The sequence below is a fragment of the Solanum dulcamara genome, chromosome 2, assembly GCF_947179165.1.
Source record: "Solanum dulcamara chromosome 2, daSolDulc1.2, whole genome shotgun sequence".
NCBI lineage: Eukaryota > Viridiplantae > Streptophyta > Magnoliopsida > Solanales > Solanaceae > Solanum > Solanum dulcamara.
In genome coordinates, this window is record NC_077238.1 from 10,525,577 (window position 1) to 10,540,325 (window position 14,749).

At 31.3% G+C, this 14,749-nt stretch overlaps 1 protein-coding gene across 1 annotated transcript; it reads right to left on the reverse strand.

The window, feature by feature from the left end:
- Positions 1-13,673: 13,673 nt before the first annotated feature.
- On the reverse strand, positions 13,674-14,749 carry LOC129870006 (uncharacterized). The gene is made up of 2 exons (XM_055944572.1): positions 14,163-14,749; positions 13,674-14,058 (listed from the first exon to the last, which is right to left on the reverse strand). Exons 1-2 carry the CDS (start codon positions 14,747-14,749, stop codon positions 13,674-13,676), a joined length of 972 nt encoding a protein of 323 aa, XP_055800547.1.

Sequence of the window (14,749 nt, forward strand, 5' to 3'; positions counted from 1 at the left end):
TAGGAAAGATACTATTTCCATTTTGTTTCAGTTATAATAAGATATTATATGTGCACTAATTCATATATTTTGTTTGCATCTTGGAAAAAAAGGAAAATCTTGTTATATTTTGCAAATGGACGTTAATAGCACTATTCCATAAGCCATTTCAATACGTGGCCTATATTTGCTTCAAAATTTGTTACTTTATTAAGAAAACTACTTAATTAGACATACTTCACTATCATATATACTATTACTAGATAAATTATTCGTGCTTCGCGGAGCGTAAACTAACTCATTAAGCTTACATAGGATTATTAGATAATATCCGCATTTCCAATGCGTACACTACATTGTCAAGAACATTTAATCCAAAGGCAAAACGTTTCTCAAAAATCTTAAAGTCAATATTTTTTTCTTTTCTTAGTATAAGAAAGAAGTCTAAGAAAATCTCTCCGGAAATATTTGGACAGAAATAACATAATTTTCCAACTTCCAGAAAGATATAAAGATATCTAAACATGTAAAAAATCATATTACATGAAAATAAATTGGTTAATACATCTTTAATAGGAGCTCTTACAAGTTACAACTTAGCATTTGGCAGTATGCAATATGAGCAATGCAACCAAGTCAGAGATTAATATGAAACATTTCATTCACGTTACATTGTAATAGTTGTAAATGTATAAAAATGCAACATTTTGTAAATTATATTTTCTTATAGTTTAAATTTCATCAACTGCACCTCCTCTCATGATACATTCCAGCAGCATATACTATTAATAGAGGTCCTAAAAATCTTATATGGTGTTCAATTATTTATCAATCACAATATCAAATTCTCTCCGTCATTAGTTTGTAAAACCCCATCAGTACAAATTAAAGTCCCTTCATACGTTGTAGATCATTGTCCTAATGGTAATTCCATTGGGGTTGAGAAGTGCTTCTTCAAAACACTAGCTTAATCACCCAATGCAATTATTTGCGGCCAAAACTGATAAGCAAAAATCATTAAATTTGAAGAAATCCTTTACATTGATAGGTAAGCACGAAATAAAACTCGTGCTTACCGAATTGAGGATTGATACACAAAAAGTTATAAATCTACCAAAAAAAAAAAGAAAGTAATATTGTAAAAAAGATAATAAAAGAAGAATTATAAGAACATAACATGTGTTTGTTAGCCTCAAACCTCCCTCTAAAAACATTGACATGATAAAAAAAATCAAAGAAAAATGAAATTCCAAAAAAATTACAACCTTAAAAGCTCAAAATAAAGAAATTTAAGAGAAATAATGAAAACTATATATCAATTGACAAAACAAAAAAGAAATTATGAACACATGTTATTAAAGCAGTCATATTCTTACTAATGACTTTAAAGTTTGTCAAAGTGAAAGCTTTCGTAATGGTTAAACATATAAAGACATGTTTTGGATAAAACGTCAAGGAGAATGCATGATATTGAAAAGGAAAAACAAAGGGAACAAAAAATATACTACGGTTAGTTAGTCATTATGACCTCTCCAAGAGCATGTACGTACCTGAAACAAAAATAATGTATAAAGAAAGATCACAAGTTTGAACTTATAATTGAAAGAAAGTGACCAAAAAAAAGGCAAAAGAAAGAGGTATTTTGGGCCAATGTGCTATGCCACATCTGTTGATTTCAAGAAAACTTGATCTCTAATTATGCCAAAAAAAAATAGAGAGGAAGAAATATGGCAAATTAGTCAACTTGTGATAATAGAAGTGGACTACTTGTCTTTATATTAATATTCTAGGAAGAGTGCAATGGTATACAAATTATTTGTACCTAAGATAAAACAATCAGAATAATATACTAAGATTTATTAATTGTTGTAAGCAAGAGAGCACTCCGTTTGGTCCTTTTTTAACAAACTTCATCATTGGTTACGTATTAATTATAACATATTTGCTATATTTGTTATTGCGTGCTATTAGATATATCATATCCCATGCCACAAGGAATTTGTCCAAAAAGTATACAAAGAAGCCAAAGGGACAAAAAAAAAAGAAGTTTAATTTTGAATCATTCTTGTTGGAATTTTTAACAGAATTCAATTTTTTTTTACCATAAATAGAAAAAAAATTGCAACAGTTACATGAATCACTATGACTTGCAGTAAACAATCAAACTTCATGCAGTCGAATTTAATAAGAAGTTTAAAATGTATTTGAATTCAACTCCCCTATAGCAGGGAAAAACCTACAGATAATAGTGACAGAAATAAAATTTGGTTTTCTAAAGAACCAAATGTTATGATGTCAACAATTGTTTCTACAGTATGATGTGCACAAGAATTTCAAACATTAGTATTATTGGCATGACAATTGTATAGCCAATATTAAAGGAAGTTAGCTTTTGTATCACCATCAGAGATACCAAGAAGTCAAAATTCTAGATGCCCCGAACAAAGGAAGGTACACACAACTTAACAGAACTGAAAAATTAATAAACGAACATTCCACAAATATATTAGAGTTGAAGTAAATAAGGATATCAACACCTAGCGATAAACTGTATTTTGACTTTTAGTTTTCAAATATTATTATATTGTTGTGGAATTGCTAGAAATATTTTAAATTAGAAACAAAAGATGAGATAGAGAAAACTTACTTTGTAGATAGGTCAAACATATGAAAACCTTAAACGTGTTAATTGCCAAATCATGATCTATGTAGAATTTCATCTCCCAATTCTGCCTCACTGGAGAGTGATTCTTGCTGACCCAAAACTGCAAATTGATAAAGGGTTGAGATGACTGATACACACAATATATAATTGTGGTAAGGACAATCAGTCAAATATGTTAGTATTCTACTGCATATAAGAGCTAGTTCTAGTTTGTTAATTACAAAGACAACAACTGTGAAAAAGGAGCAAACTTTAATCGATTCAAAGGGATCAAGCGTAAGAGTAGATGTACATAGCGTTATCAATTGTTGATTGGGAAGTGCAGAAGTAATGGAATCGCATTGCAATTGAAATTCATTTCCTTCGTTTGTTTTTTCTTCTTTTGGTGCCTTAGAATTTAAGTGCATTTCTTTTGTTTTGAAATGATTGAGAGAATATTAAAAGTCATGCTTTTTAGTTGGAGAAGACAAAATACATCATTAGTTGTGTTCAGATTTACTGTGTTATAATATCGCGGCTTTTAAAATAAGAAGTGTTTTAATTTTACGACAAGTCGACAAGAAAAGTGTGTGACTTTTCATTGTCTTTTCATTTTGATGAAAAAGCCCATAAATTGAGAAAAAGGCAAAAAAAAATGAGAAAGAGAGAAGCAAGAATCTTGATTCTTTCTTTTCTCTGTCTATATATATATATATGATAAGATAAGATTGTTTATATTTTTAAAATATTACGTATATTATTATTAATTAAATATTTTTTATTATATACTGAGGAAGATACATTTATATACATGTATTTTTATAATCAGATACACTAAAATAGGAATAGAGGCAAGCGAGATGAAAGAGAGGTGATAGAGGCGAGCAAGATTTGTTAGGTATTTCAGATACATGCGAATTTAATTGGATACAATGTATCTAGAATACTTAATTTTGACTTCATATATCTTGACATATATGATTGTAAATATATCTAAACACATAAAAATCTGATAAAATGCATAATATAATAAATTAAAGAGTATCTAATTAGCCCTAAACTAAAGAATGAGATTTGGTAAGTATCCCTACTTATTACAACATCAGTATTCTTCCTTGCAAAAATTTCAAGAATGGCGCTTTACCTTATAACCTGGGAGATAGAATTAAAAGGGATCTTTGAGTTATGTATTTGAAGATTTAGGACACAAGTTATAAGAATTAGGTAAAAGGGACTCTATTATAATTAGAGATTAATGGTTTATGCTAATTTAAAAAAAAATATTTTTATACACCCCAAAGTTTTGCTATTTACAAACAGACCCAACATATAAGAGGTTTAGCCAAAAGGGCAGCAACCAATTTCCAGCAAATCTGCTCGTTTTTTTAGCGGGAGCAGCAGCAGCCACATTATCTTCCTCTTCTTCCATATCTTCTTCTTCTTTTCTTTTTTTTCAATCTCAACACATTTCAGCCTTCCAAACTCCTTGCTCTCTTCAAACTAGGGTTAGATTTATCTTCATTGAACAAAAATAAAATCTGCATTTGCCTTTTTCTTCATCACTAAACCAAAGATTTTTTAATTTGTGTTACTTCTGTGTTCTTGATAGTAATTTGTTAATACATAGTTTGGGAATTTGCTTCAAAGGGGATAAACATTTCATCTCAGTGATTTAAGGTAATAATTTAACTTCTTTATCGTTTCCTAAATTAAACATTCTGTTCTTCTATATTGTTAATAAACAACTACACGTTGTTTATAAACAACTAAACAACATGCAGTTGTTTATAAACAACTGCATGTTGTTTAAACAACTGCATTATGTTTACACAAATGACCTGCATTGCACAACATGGTACTTATGCTAAGAGTTTGCACTGCACATGCATGCTCCATGTAAACAATCAAATTTTGTTTAAACAACCAAAAGTTATTTGCACTGGAACCTGCAAATAAATTATCTATGTTTAAATACTGTACTGACCATAATACTGTCACAAATTATAATATGTATCTATGTAATATCCGCAAGTATTGTGACAATTAATGGGGGACACAATACTATTAGCAGTTGATCTACATGGTGAATGAATAGAGATCGAAGAGCGTTATAGTTGGAAGTCGAAGGGTGGTCTTACTGTACCGATACTAGTGAGGAGGGATGTTGCGTATGATGAGTTTGTTGATATCATCATTACTAGGTGTAAGTTATGTTGTGCGCCAAAGAATCTCTCAATCACTTACATGCTCAGCATTGTTGCAACGAAAAAAGCACATTTTTTTGAAATAAAGGATGATGATGATTTGCTCACTTATTTAGCTGATGTTGATAAAGATGATCGTCGTTGGCCCATTCTAAGGGTAAATGTGGTTGAAATTGGGCCGACAGAAGTTTCACAATCTGGAGAAGCAATTGGAGTGTTCCCTGGACTTGCTAGTAATACAGTAGGGCAAGAAGAAGCTAAAACTTTTTCTGGATTTGATTACAATACAGCGAGACTTGAAGCTACTTCAAAATTTCCAGATTTTGATTACAATACCGAAGGGGCAGAAAGGGCAGAAGAAGATACATATACTTCTATTAATCTGTCCAGTACATAGGTGGTTGAGGTCTCAACACAATGTAGCCATAGTCGTGAAGACGACACAGGATTTTTCTCGGGCCTAACTTTCAAGAAGAAACAAGAATTGAAAATCCTATTGAACCTTGCTGCTGTGAAAAATAATTTTAGTTTTGAGCAGGTAAAGAACACAAAAAAAATCTACAATGTCAAATGTGTAGATAAGAATTGCAAGTGGCGACTGCGAGCTATGAAGTTTAAGGATACCGATAGATTTCGTATTACCACATACCATAATATGCACACATGTGGAGTACAATATCTTACAAGCCATCATCGACACGCAACAGCTGAAGTCGTTGCTAAACACATTAAAAATAAATTTATCAAGGGGAATAGTCTATCTACAAGAGAAATTAAGGAAACAATTCGTGTAGAATTGGGATGCAAGATTAGTTATTGAAAATGTTTGGCGGGTAGTTATATTGCAAAATCTTTGACAAGAGGAACACCAGAATACGGATATGAAGTTATAGATAAGTACCGTCATATGATTCATGTTACAAATGAAGGAAGCAAGACAGATTTGAAGGTTGATTCTTATGGCAGGTTCTTGTATTTTTTTGTATCCTGTGAAGCTTGGATAAATGGATTTGCTTGTACAAGAAAAGTCCTAGCTGTTGATGGAACACATTTGTTTGGAAAGTATGGAGGAGTATTGTTGTCTGCTGTGGCGTTGGATACCGAAAATCACATATTTCCCTTCGCATTTTGTATTGTAAATTCGGAGGGTGATGCCTCGTATCAGTACTTTTTTGAACAATTGCTCGAGATCGTCCCCAACACTAATGAGTTGTGCATAATTTCTGATAGATATCCATCTATAAAGAAAATTGTTTCAAAGATTTATATTGAAGCTCATTATGGAGTTTGTCTGAGGCATCTTAGTGAAAGCATCGGCAAAAACTTTCACTGTGGAGATTGGATGCACCATTTTTATGATGCAGCGAAAGCATATCAGAGGGACGAGTTTAATGATCATTTTCAACAAATCAAAAATTTGGATATGAGTGTCGCCAAATATCTTGAGGATGTTGGTTTCCACAGATGGAGTAGAGCACACTTCCCTGGCAACAGGTATGTTATAAACAACCATTAGTTGCTTAAATAAATTATATTTGCTTACACTAAACAATATTGTAGATTCTTAGTTAATATGTATGTATTTGTTGATGTTTTGGTATGATGTAATGACCACCAACATTGCTGAGTCAATTAATTCGATGTTCTTGGCGGAAAGAGAATTCCCAATCACTGCTCTATTCAATTCTATAAATAGGAGGTTTGCTCAAAAATTTCATGAGAAGCGTATGATATTGGCCAACACATCAACCATATGTGTCCCTTCTGTTGAAAGAAAAATAAGAGAAAATGTAACTATAGGCAATACACTATTGGCCCATCAAATAAGCTTCCACACTTTTAGCATCATTGATCATGGTTCCAGTGGCTATGGTCGATCTAAACAATAGAATATGTTCTTGTAGAGAGTTTGATTTGAACAAAATACCTTGTCCACATGCTATTGCAGCGATAAGAATCTAGTTTGGGGATGATTATGGATTAAGAGTTTATGATTTTGTTTCTCCATATTATTTAGTATGGTCATACAAACATGCATATGAAAAATTAATTCATCCAGTGTTATCTGAAGAATTTTGGGAGCTTCCTCTAGAGCTTTTGGAGAGTAAAATACCTTATCCATATATGGTGCGCAAACCGGGTTGAAAGAAGAGAAAACGTGCACCTTCAGTCTTGGAGCGGGGTTCAAAGAAGAAGAAAAATAAATGCGGCATATGCAAAAGAGTTGGTCACAAAAGAACTACGTGTAGTCTCAGAGCGAGACAAAATGAAGGAACAAGCAGTAGTGTAGCTTCTTAAATTCGTACTTGTAACCGAATCAATCTATTTTGTGCTTGAAACTGAATCAATATACTACGTTGGCTGTTTTTTCTATTGGACTTTACAAGTGGATATTGTTTGTTAACAGTTTAAAGTTTTTTCCTTAAAAAGTAGGTAAATAACTAGTGGTTGCTTAAACAGACACTAGTTATTTCAGAAAATATATAATTATTTATATTGAAAAATTATTGTTCATAAAAATATTGTTAAACAAATAGTGATTGCTTAAACAAATAATTGTTTGCTTAGAATAAACAACAAGAAGTTGTTTAAACAACTCTTGATTGCTTATACAATAACTTTATATCTCGTAAAAAGTAGGTAAACAACTAGTGACTGCTTAAACAACTATGGATTGTTTACAATAAACAACTAGTGGCTGCTTAAACAAATATTGATTGCTTACAATAAACAACAAAAAGTTGTTTAAGCAGCTCCTGATTGCTTATACAATAATTTCATATCTCGTAAAAAGTAGGTAAACAACTAGGAATTGCTTAAACAATTATGGATTATTTACATTAAACAACTAGTGGCTGCTTAAACAAATATTGATTGCTTACAATAAACAACAAGAATTTGTTCAAACAACTTCTTATTACTTATACAAGAATTGCAATTGGACATTTATATGATTATTTGAACATCAACTTATTGACTTTACAATAATTCAACGTCAAACGAGTCATTCAATTAGTAATTAAACCCAACTTGATAATTTGATCATCAACTGATTGACCCTACTAATAGTATAACTATAACTTATTGATCAAGTGATATGTTGTTTGATTATATGAATATTTGAACATCAACTTATTGACTTGACAATAATTCAACATCAAATGAGTCATTTGATGGATTTTAAAGTAAGCAATCAATATTTGTTTAAGCAGCCACTAGTTGTTTATTGTAAACAATCCATAGTTGTTTAAGCATCCACTAGTTGTTTACCTACTTTTTACGAGATATAAAGTTATTGTATAAGTAATCAAGAGTTGTTTAAACAACTTCTTGTTGTTTATTCTGAGCAACAATTATTTGTTTAAGCAATCACTACTTGTTTAACAATATTTTTATGAACAATAATTTTTCAGTATAAATAATTATATATTTTTTGAAACAACTAGTGTCTGTTTAAGAAACCACTAGTTGTTTACCTACTTTTTAAGGGAAAAACTTTAAACTGTTAACAAGTCTACTTTTTATGAATAGCATAAACAACTACTATTAATGTTTAAGCAACCACTGAAGCTGTTAAACAACATCATGTTGTTTTAGTAAACAACCATCTATAAACATCTACTGTGAATGTTTAAGCAACCATATATCAACATCACAAAAAGACTCATAGCATCTTCTACAAATTATCCATAAATAGTTTATTATATTTCCACATCAACAAATAGTGTAACAAAAAGATCCACCACAAATTTATCAACAAAAATTATCCAACAAACACATTCCTAGTTTATGGTTCCACTCTTTCCTTGCTCTTATCAATGTCAAGAGTCTTGTAAACAACTAGTTGATGCTTAAATAACAATTGTTTGTTTGAAACATGATCAATTGAAACATGTAGTGTATTGAATGTTGTTTATTGAATTGTGTTACTTTTGTGTTCTTGATAGTAATTTGTTAATACATAGTTTGGGAATTTGCTTCAAAGGGGATAAACATTTCATCTTAGTGATTTAAGGTAATAATTTAACTTCTTTATCGTTTTCTAAATTAAACATTCTGTTCTTCTATATTGTTAATAAACAACTGCACGTTGTTTATAAACAACTAAACAACATGCAGTTGTTTATAAACAACTGCAGGTTTCCACAAGCTCAAGAAAAATACCTACTCTTTGTTTTCACTAATAACAATTTAAAAAAACACTCAAATTTAATTTTGAAGGGGTAGCATTCTCATCATACTTTTTTTCTTTGTTCGAAAAGTACATGATTTGTTTCTTCTTCCCTTTCTTCTCCGCTTTCATTTTATTCTTGTTGATCCGTTGATTTCTCATCTTCTGCATTTTCTTCTCCACTTTCATTTTGTCCTTCCTGATGCGTTGATTTCTCATTTTCTACGCTTTTTTTTTCACTTTCATTTTTATCTTCCTGATCTATTGATTCCTCATCTTCTACACTTTCATCTTCTCTAACTGAACCACGAGCTGATGAGGTCAATTCTTCTATTTCTTGAGCTTGTGAAAACCTATCTGCTTCTCCAGCAGAAGCGGACTCCTCTTCAAAAGAGCTAGCCATTTTATCTACATACATAAATTATCATAAAATTATCAACAATAGACCAAATAAATAAACTTTTCGATGTTATAAAATAAACACAAGTTGTTTAAACAACCATCGATTGTTTACCCATAGAAGAAATTCTAAAACAATAGCAGCCACAAAATTAATTCCATATACAACTATGACATCACATAATACAGTATTTCACTGATTCAAAAGGAGGAAAACATGAAGAGGAAAAAAATGAGATTACCTTAAAATTAAAATTGTCTTCAAGGTAAACTTGAAGGCTCACAAAATAATGTTGATCTACCTTTGATTTTTGAATAAAGTAGAAAGAATTGGGGAAAGAAAAGAGAAGAGAGGAGAGGAGAACGAAGAAATTCTAATAAAGGAGAACGAATTCGAAAAAAGAAAAGAGAAGAGAAGAGAAGAAGAGGAGGAAACAGAACAGATGAAGGAAATGAATAGATTTAGGGTTTTTATTATAAGTTTTGATATTTTAATTTTTTATCCTAAATTTATAAATATTTCAAATCAACCCCAATTCTTAATAATTAATCCCTAATTAAATATTTATAACAAAAAAAAAAAATACAAATCCCTTATTCTTTATTCAACTCTCAAACATCCCTTTTAGCTAATTTTTCCATGATAGTTCATGGTCTTCTACTCCGACGCATCATTTGTCAAAAAAAGTTAGAGCTATGATTTGAATATGAAAATATGCCTGTGTGTTTTGGATTAAGGGAATTTGCCTTGATGACGGGACTACGGTGTCACTCTTTTCCTTCTGAAAAGGCATTGGCTAGTCGGGTAAAGAAGGGTGAACCATTATGGGAATTTGTTTCCAAGGAAGAAAAAATTGTTACTGCTAACCTCATCCTTGAAAAGATCAAATCACCTGAAACACCAAAAAATTATAAGTTTTCACTTGCCTTGGTTTGGTTCTTTCACTGCATCTTATGTGCAAGAGATATATCATCAAGTGTTGATGCCGACATGACCAAGCTAGCTTGCAAGCCCTCGAATTTCAATGAATATCAATGGGGCCTCAAAAGCTATCTTTTGACTGTTGAGTATCTTGCAAAACCAATAAAATTTGAATACAACCTCTACGACTTTTCGTGGGAATTCCTGGTAAGTAAATATTTTTTTTAATATTATTTTCTTTTAATATTTATATTGATTGTAATTTATTGTTACGTAATTTAGGCTTGAGCTTTTGAAGCTATTCCGAAACTTCAACAAAATGCTAAGAATGTTCCCCCTGAGAGGACATTGCCACGTATGCTAAGGTGGATGTCATATGGAGGCCTAAAAAAATATATGGATCCATTCGGTACCACTGAAGAAAACGTAAGTCTCTAAACCTGTTAAACAACCTGAGACTTGATTAAACAATTTGAGACTTGATTAAACAACTTGAGGTTGTTTGAACGAAATAATTTTCAGTTGTTTAATATACATGATGTTGTTTATAAAGGAAGATCATAACATTAAATTTTTTATTCTTTCTATGCAGGTAGTGCATCCTTTCTTGTTTCCTACAAATGTAGAAAAAAAGGAAAAATACATGAAGGACCTTGAGCCATTTTTCAGTGAGGAAGCTGATGAAAAAATTGATATGTTAAAAGCAGAATTGATTGGGGTGACAACAATCACAACGGGTGAAGTAGGAGCTAGGGAAGTTAGTGGTGAGACAAGATCCCAGTAAGGAGTGGGGCAGAGGAAAGGAGCCCGTAGAGTCCTTTAGTGAATTCTGGTGACAAATTTGTTGGTAGTCCAGCCAATTTTGATTTTGGTGGTCAGTATAGTGAAGCAGGAGTTGATGCAGGATCTTTTGGTGTTTGTCCTTCAAATGCAAAGTGCTCCTGTGAATGTCTCACTTGTGCAGAGAAACAAAGACAATTGGAACTGAAAATTTCTAAAATGGAGGAGGAGTTCAGAGAAATGGGAAAGTCTGTCAAACAACTTGTAGAAGAATTATCCACTTTGAATAAAAAGCTCGAGCCTAGGAGGATGTTAAGGAATTCCAAATACATAAGAACTCCATTTATAACTGGTGCACGTAAAATGAAGAAGAGGATAAGTGTGATAAATCTACTACCTGATATTTACAAGACTCTTGACATTGATAAGAGCAAGGAAAGAGTGGAACCATAAACTAGGAATGTGTTTGTTGGATAATTTTTGTTGATAAATTTGTGGTGGATCTTTTTGTTACACTATTTGTTGATGTGGAAATATAATAAACTATTTATGGATAATTTGTAGAAGATGCTATGAGTCTTTTTGTGATGTTGATATATGGTTGCTTAAACATTCACAGTAGATGTTTATAGATGGTTGTTTACTAAAACAACATGATGTTGTTTAACAGCTTCAGTGGTTGCTTAAACATTAATAGTAGTTGTTTATGCTATTCATAAAAAGTAGACTTGTTAACAGTTTAAAGTTTTTCCCTTAAAAAGTAGGTAAACAACTAGTGGTTTCTTAAACAGACACTAGTTGTTTCAAAAAATATATAATTATTTATACTGAAAAATTATTGTTCATAAAAATATTGTTAAACAAGTAGTGATTGCTTAAACAAATAATTGTTGCTCAGAATAAACAACAAGAAGTTGTTTAAACAACTCTTGATTACTTATACAATAACTTTATATCTCGTAAAAAGTAGGTAAACAACTAGTGGATGCTTAAACAACTATGGATTATTTACAATAAACAACTAGTGACTGCTTAAACAAATATTGATTGCTTACAATAAACAACAAGAAGTTGTTTAAGCAGCTCCTGATTGCTTATACAATAACTTCATATCTCGTAAAAAGTAGGTAAACAACTAGTGGATGCTTAAACAACTATGGATTGTTTACAATAAACAACTAGTGACTGCTTAAACAAATATTGATTGCTTACTTTAAAATTCATCAAATGACTCGTTTGATGTTGAATTGTTGTCAAGTCAATAAGTTGATGTTCAAATATTCATATAATCAAACAACATATCACTTGATCAATAAGTTATAGTTATACTATTAGTAGGGTCAATCAGTTGATGATCAAATTATCAAGTTGGGTTTAATTACTAATTGAACAACTCATTTGATGTTGAATTATTGTCAAGTCAATAAGTTGATGTTCAAATATTCATATAATCAAACAACATATCACTTGATCAATAAGTTATAGTTATACTATTAGTAGGGTCAATTAGTTGATGATCAAATTATCAAGTTGGGTTTAATTACTAATTGAATGACTCGTTTAATGTTGAATTATTATCAAGTCAATAAGTTGATGTTCAAATATTCATATAAATGTCCAATTGAAATTTTTGTGTAAGTAATAAGAAGTTGTTTGAACAACTTCTTGTTGTTTATTGTAAGCAATCAATATTTGTTTAAGCAACCACTAATTGTTTATTGTAAACAATCCATAGTTGTTTAAGCAACCCCTAGTTGTTTACCTACTTTTTACGAGATATGAAGTTATTGTATAAGCAATCAGGAGCTGATTAAACAACTTCTTGTTGTTTATTGTAAGCAATCAATATTTGTTTAAGCAGCCACTAGTTGTTTATTGTAAACAATCCATAGTTGTTTAAGCAGCCACTAGTTGTTTACCTACTTTTTACGAGATATAAAGTTAATGTATAAGCAATTAAAAGTTGTTTAAACAACTTCTTGTTGTTATTCTAAGCAACAATTATTTGTTTAAGCAATCACTACTTGTTTAATAATATTTTTATGAACAATAATTTTTCAGTATAAATAATTATATATTTTCTGAAATAACTAGTGTTTGTTTAAGCAACCACTAGTTATTTACCTACTTTTTAAGGAAAAAACTTTAAACTGTTAACAAACAATATCCACTTGTAAAGTCCAATAGAAAAAACAGCCAATTTAGTACATTGATTCAGTTTCAAGCACAAAATAAATTGATTCGGTTACAAGTACGAATTTAAGAAGCTACACTACTACTTGTTCCTTCATTTTGTCTCGCTCTGAGACTACACGTAGTTCTTTTGTGTCAAAGTCTTTTGCATATGGCGCATTTATTTTTCTTCTTCTTTGAACCCCGCTCCAAGACTGAAGGTGCACGTTTTCTCTTCTTTCGGCCCGATTTGCGCACCACATATGGACAAGGTATTTTACTCTCCAAAAGCTCTGGAGGAAGCTCCCAAAATTCTTCAAATAACACTGGATGAATTAATTTTTTATATGCATGTTTGTATGACCATACTGAATAATATGGAGAAACAAAATCATAAACTCTTTATCCATAATCATCCCCGAACTGGATTTTTATCGCTGCAATAGCATGTGGACAAGGTATTTTGTTCAAATCAAACTCTCTACAAGAACATGTTCTATTGTTTAGATCAATCATAGCCACTGAACCATGACCAATGATGCTAAAAGTGTGGAAGCTTATTTGATGGGCCAATAGTGTATTGCCTATAGTTACATTTTCTCTTATTTTTCTTTCAACAGAAGGGACACATATGGTTGATGTGTTGGCCAACATCATACGCCTCCCATGAAATTTTTGAGCAAACCTACTATTTATAGAATTGAATAGAGCAGTGATTGGGAATTCTCTTTCCGCCAAGAACATCGAATTAATTGACTCAGCAATGTTGGTGGTCATTACATCATACCTAAAACATCAACAAATACATACATATTAACTAAGAATCTACAATATTGTTTAGTGTAAGCAAATATAATTTATTTAAGCAACCAATGGTTGTTTATAACGTACCTGTTGCCAGGGAAGTGTGCTCTACTCCATCTGTGGAAACCAACATCCTCAAGATATTTGGCGACACTCATATCCAAATCTTTGATTTGTTGAAAATGATCATTAAACTCGTCCCTCTGATATGCTTTCGCTGCATCATAAAAATGGTGCATCCAATCTCCACAGTGAAAGTTTTTGCGGATGTTTTCACTAAGATGCCTCAGACAAACTCCATAATGAGCTTCAATATAAATCTTTGAAACAATTTTCTTTATAGATGGATATCTATCAGAAATTATGCACAACTCATTAGTGTTGGGGACGATCTCGAGCAATTGTTCAAAAAAGTACTGATACGAGGCATCACCCTCCGAATTTACAATACAAAATGCCAAGGGAAATATGTGATTTTCGGTATCCAACGCCATAGCAGACAACAACACTCCGCCATACTTTCCAAACAAATGTGTTCCATCAACAGCTAGGACTTTTCTTGTATAAGCAAATCCATTTATCCAAGCTCCATAGGATACAAAAAAATACAAGAACCTGCCATAAGAATCAACCTTCAAATCTGTCTTGCTTCCTTCATTTGTAACATGAATCAT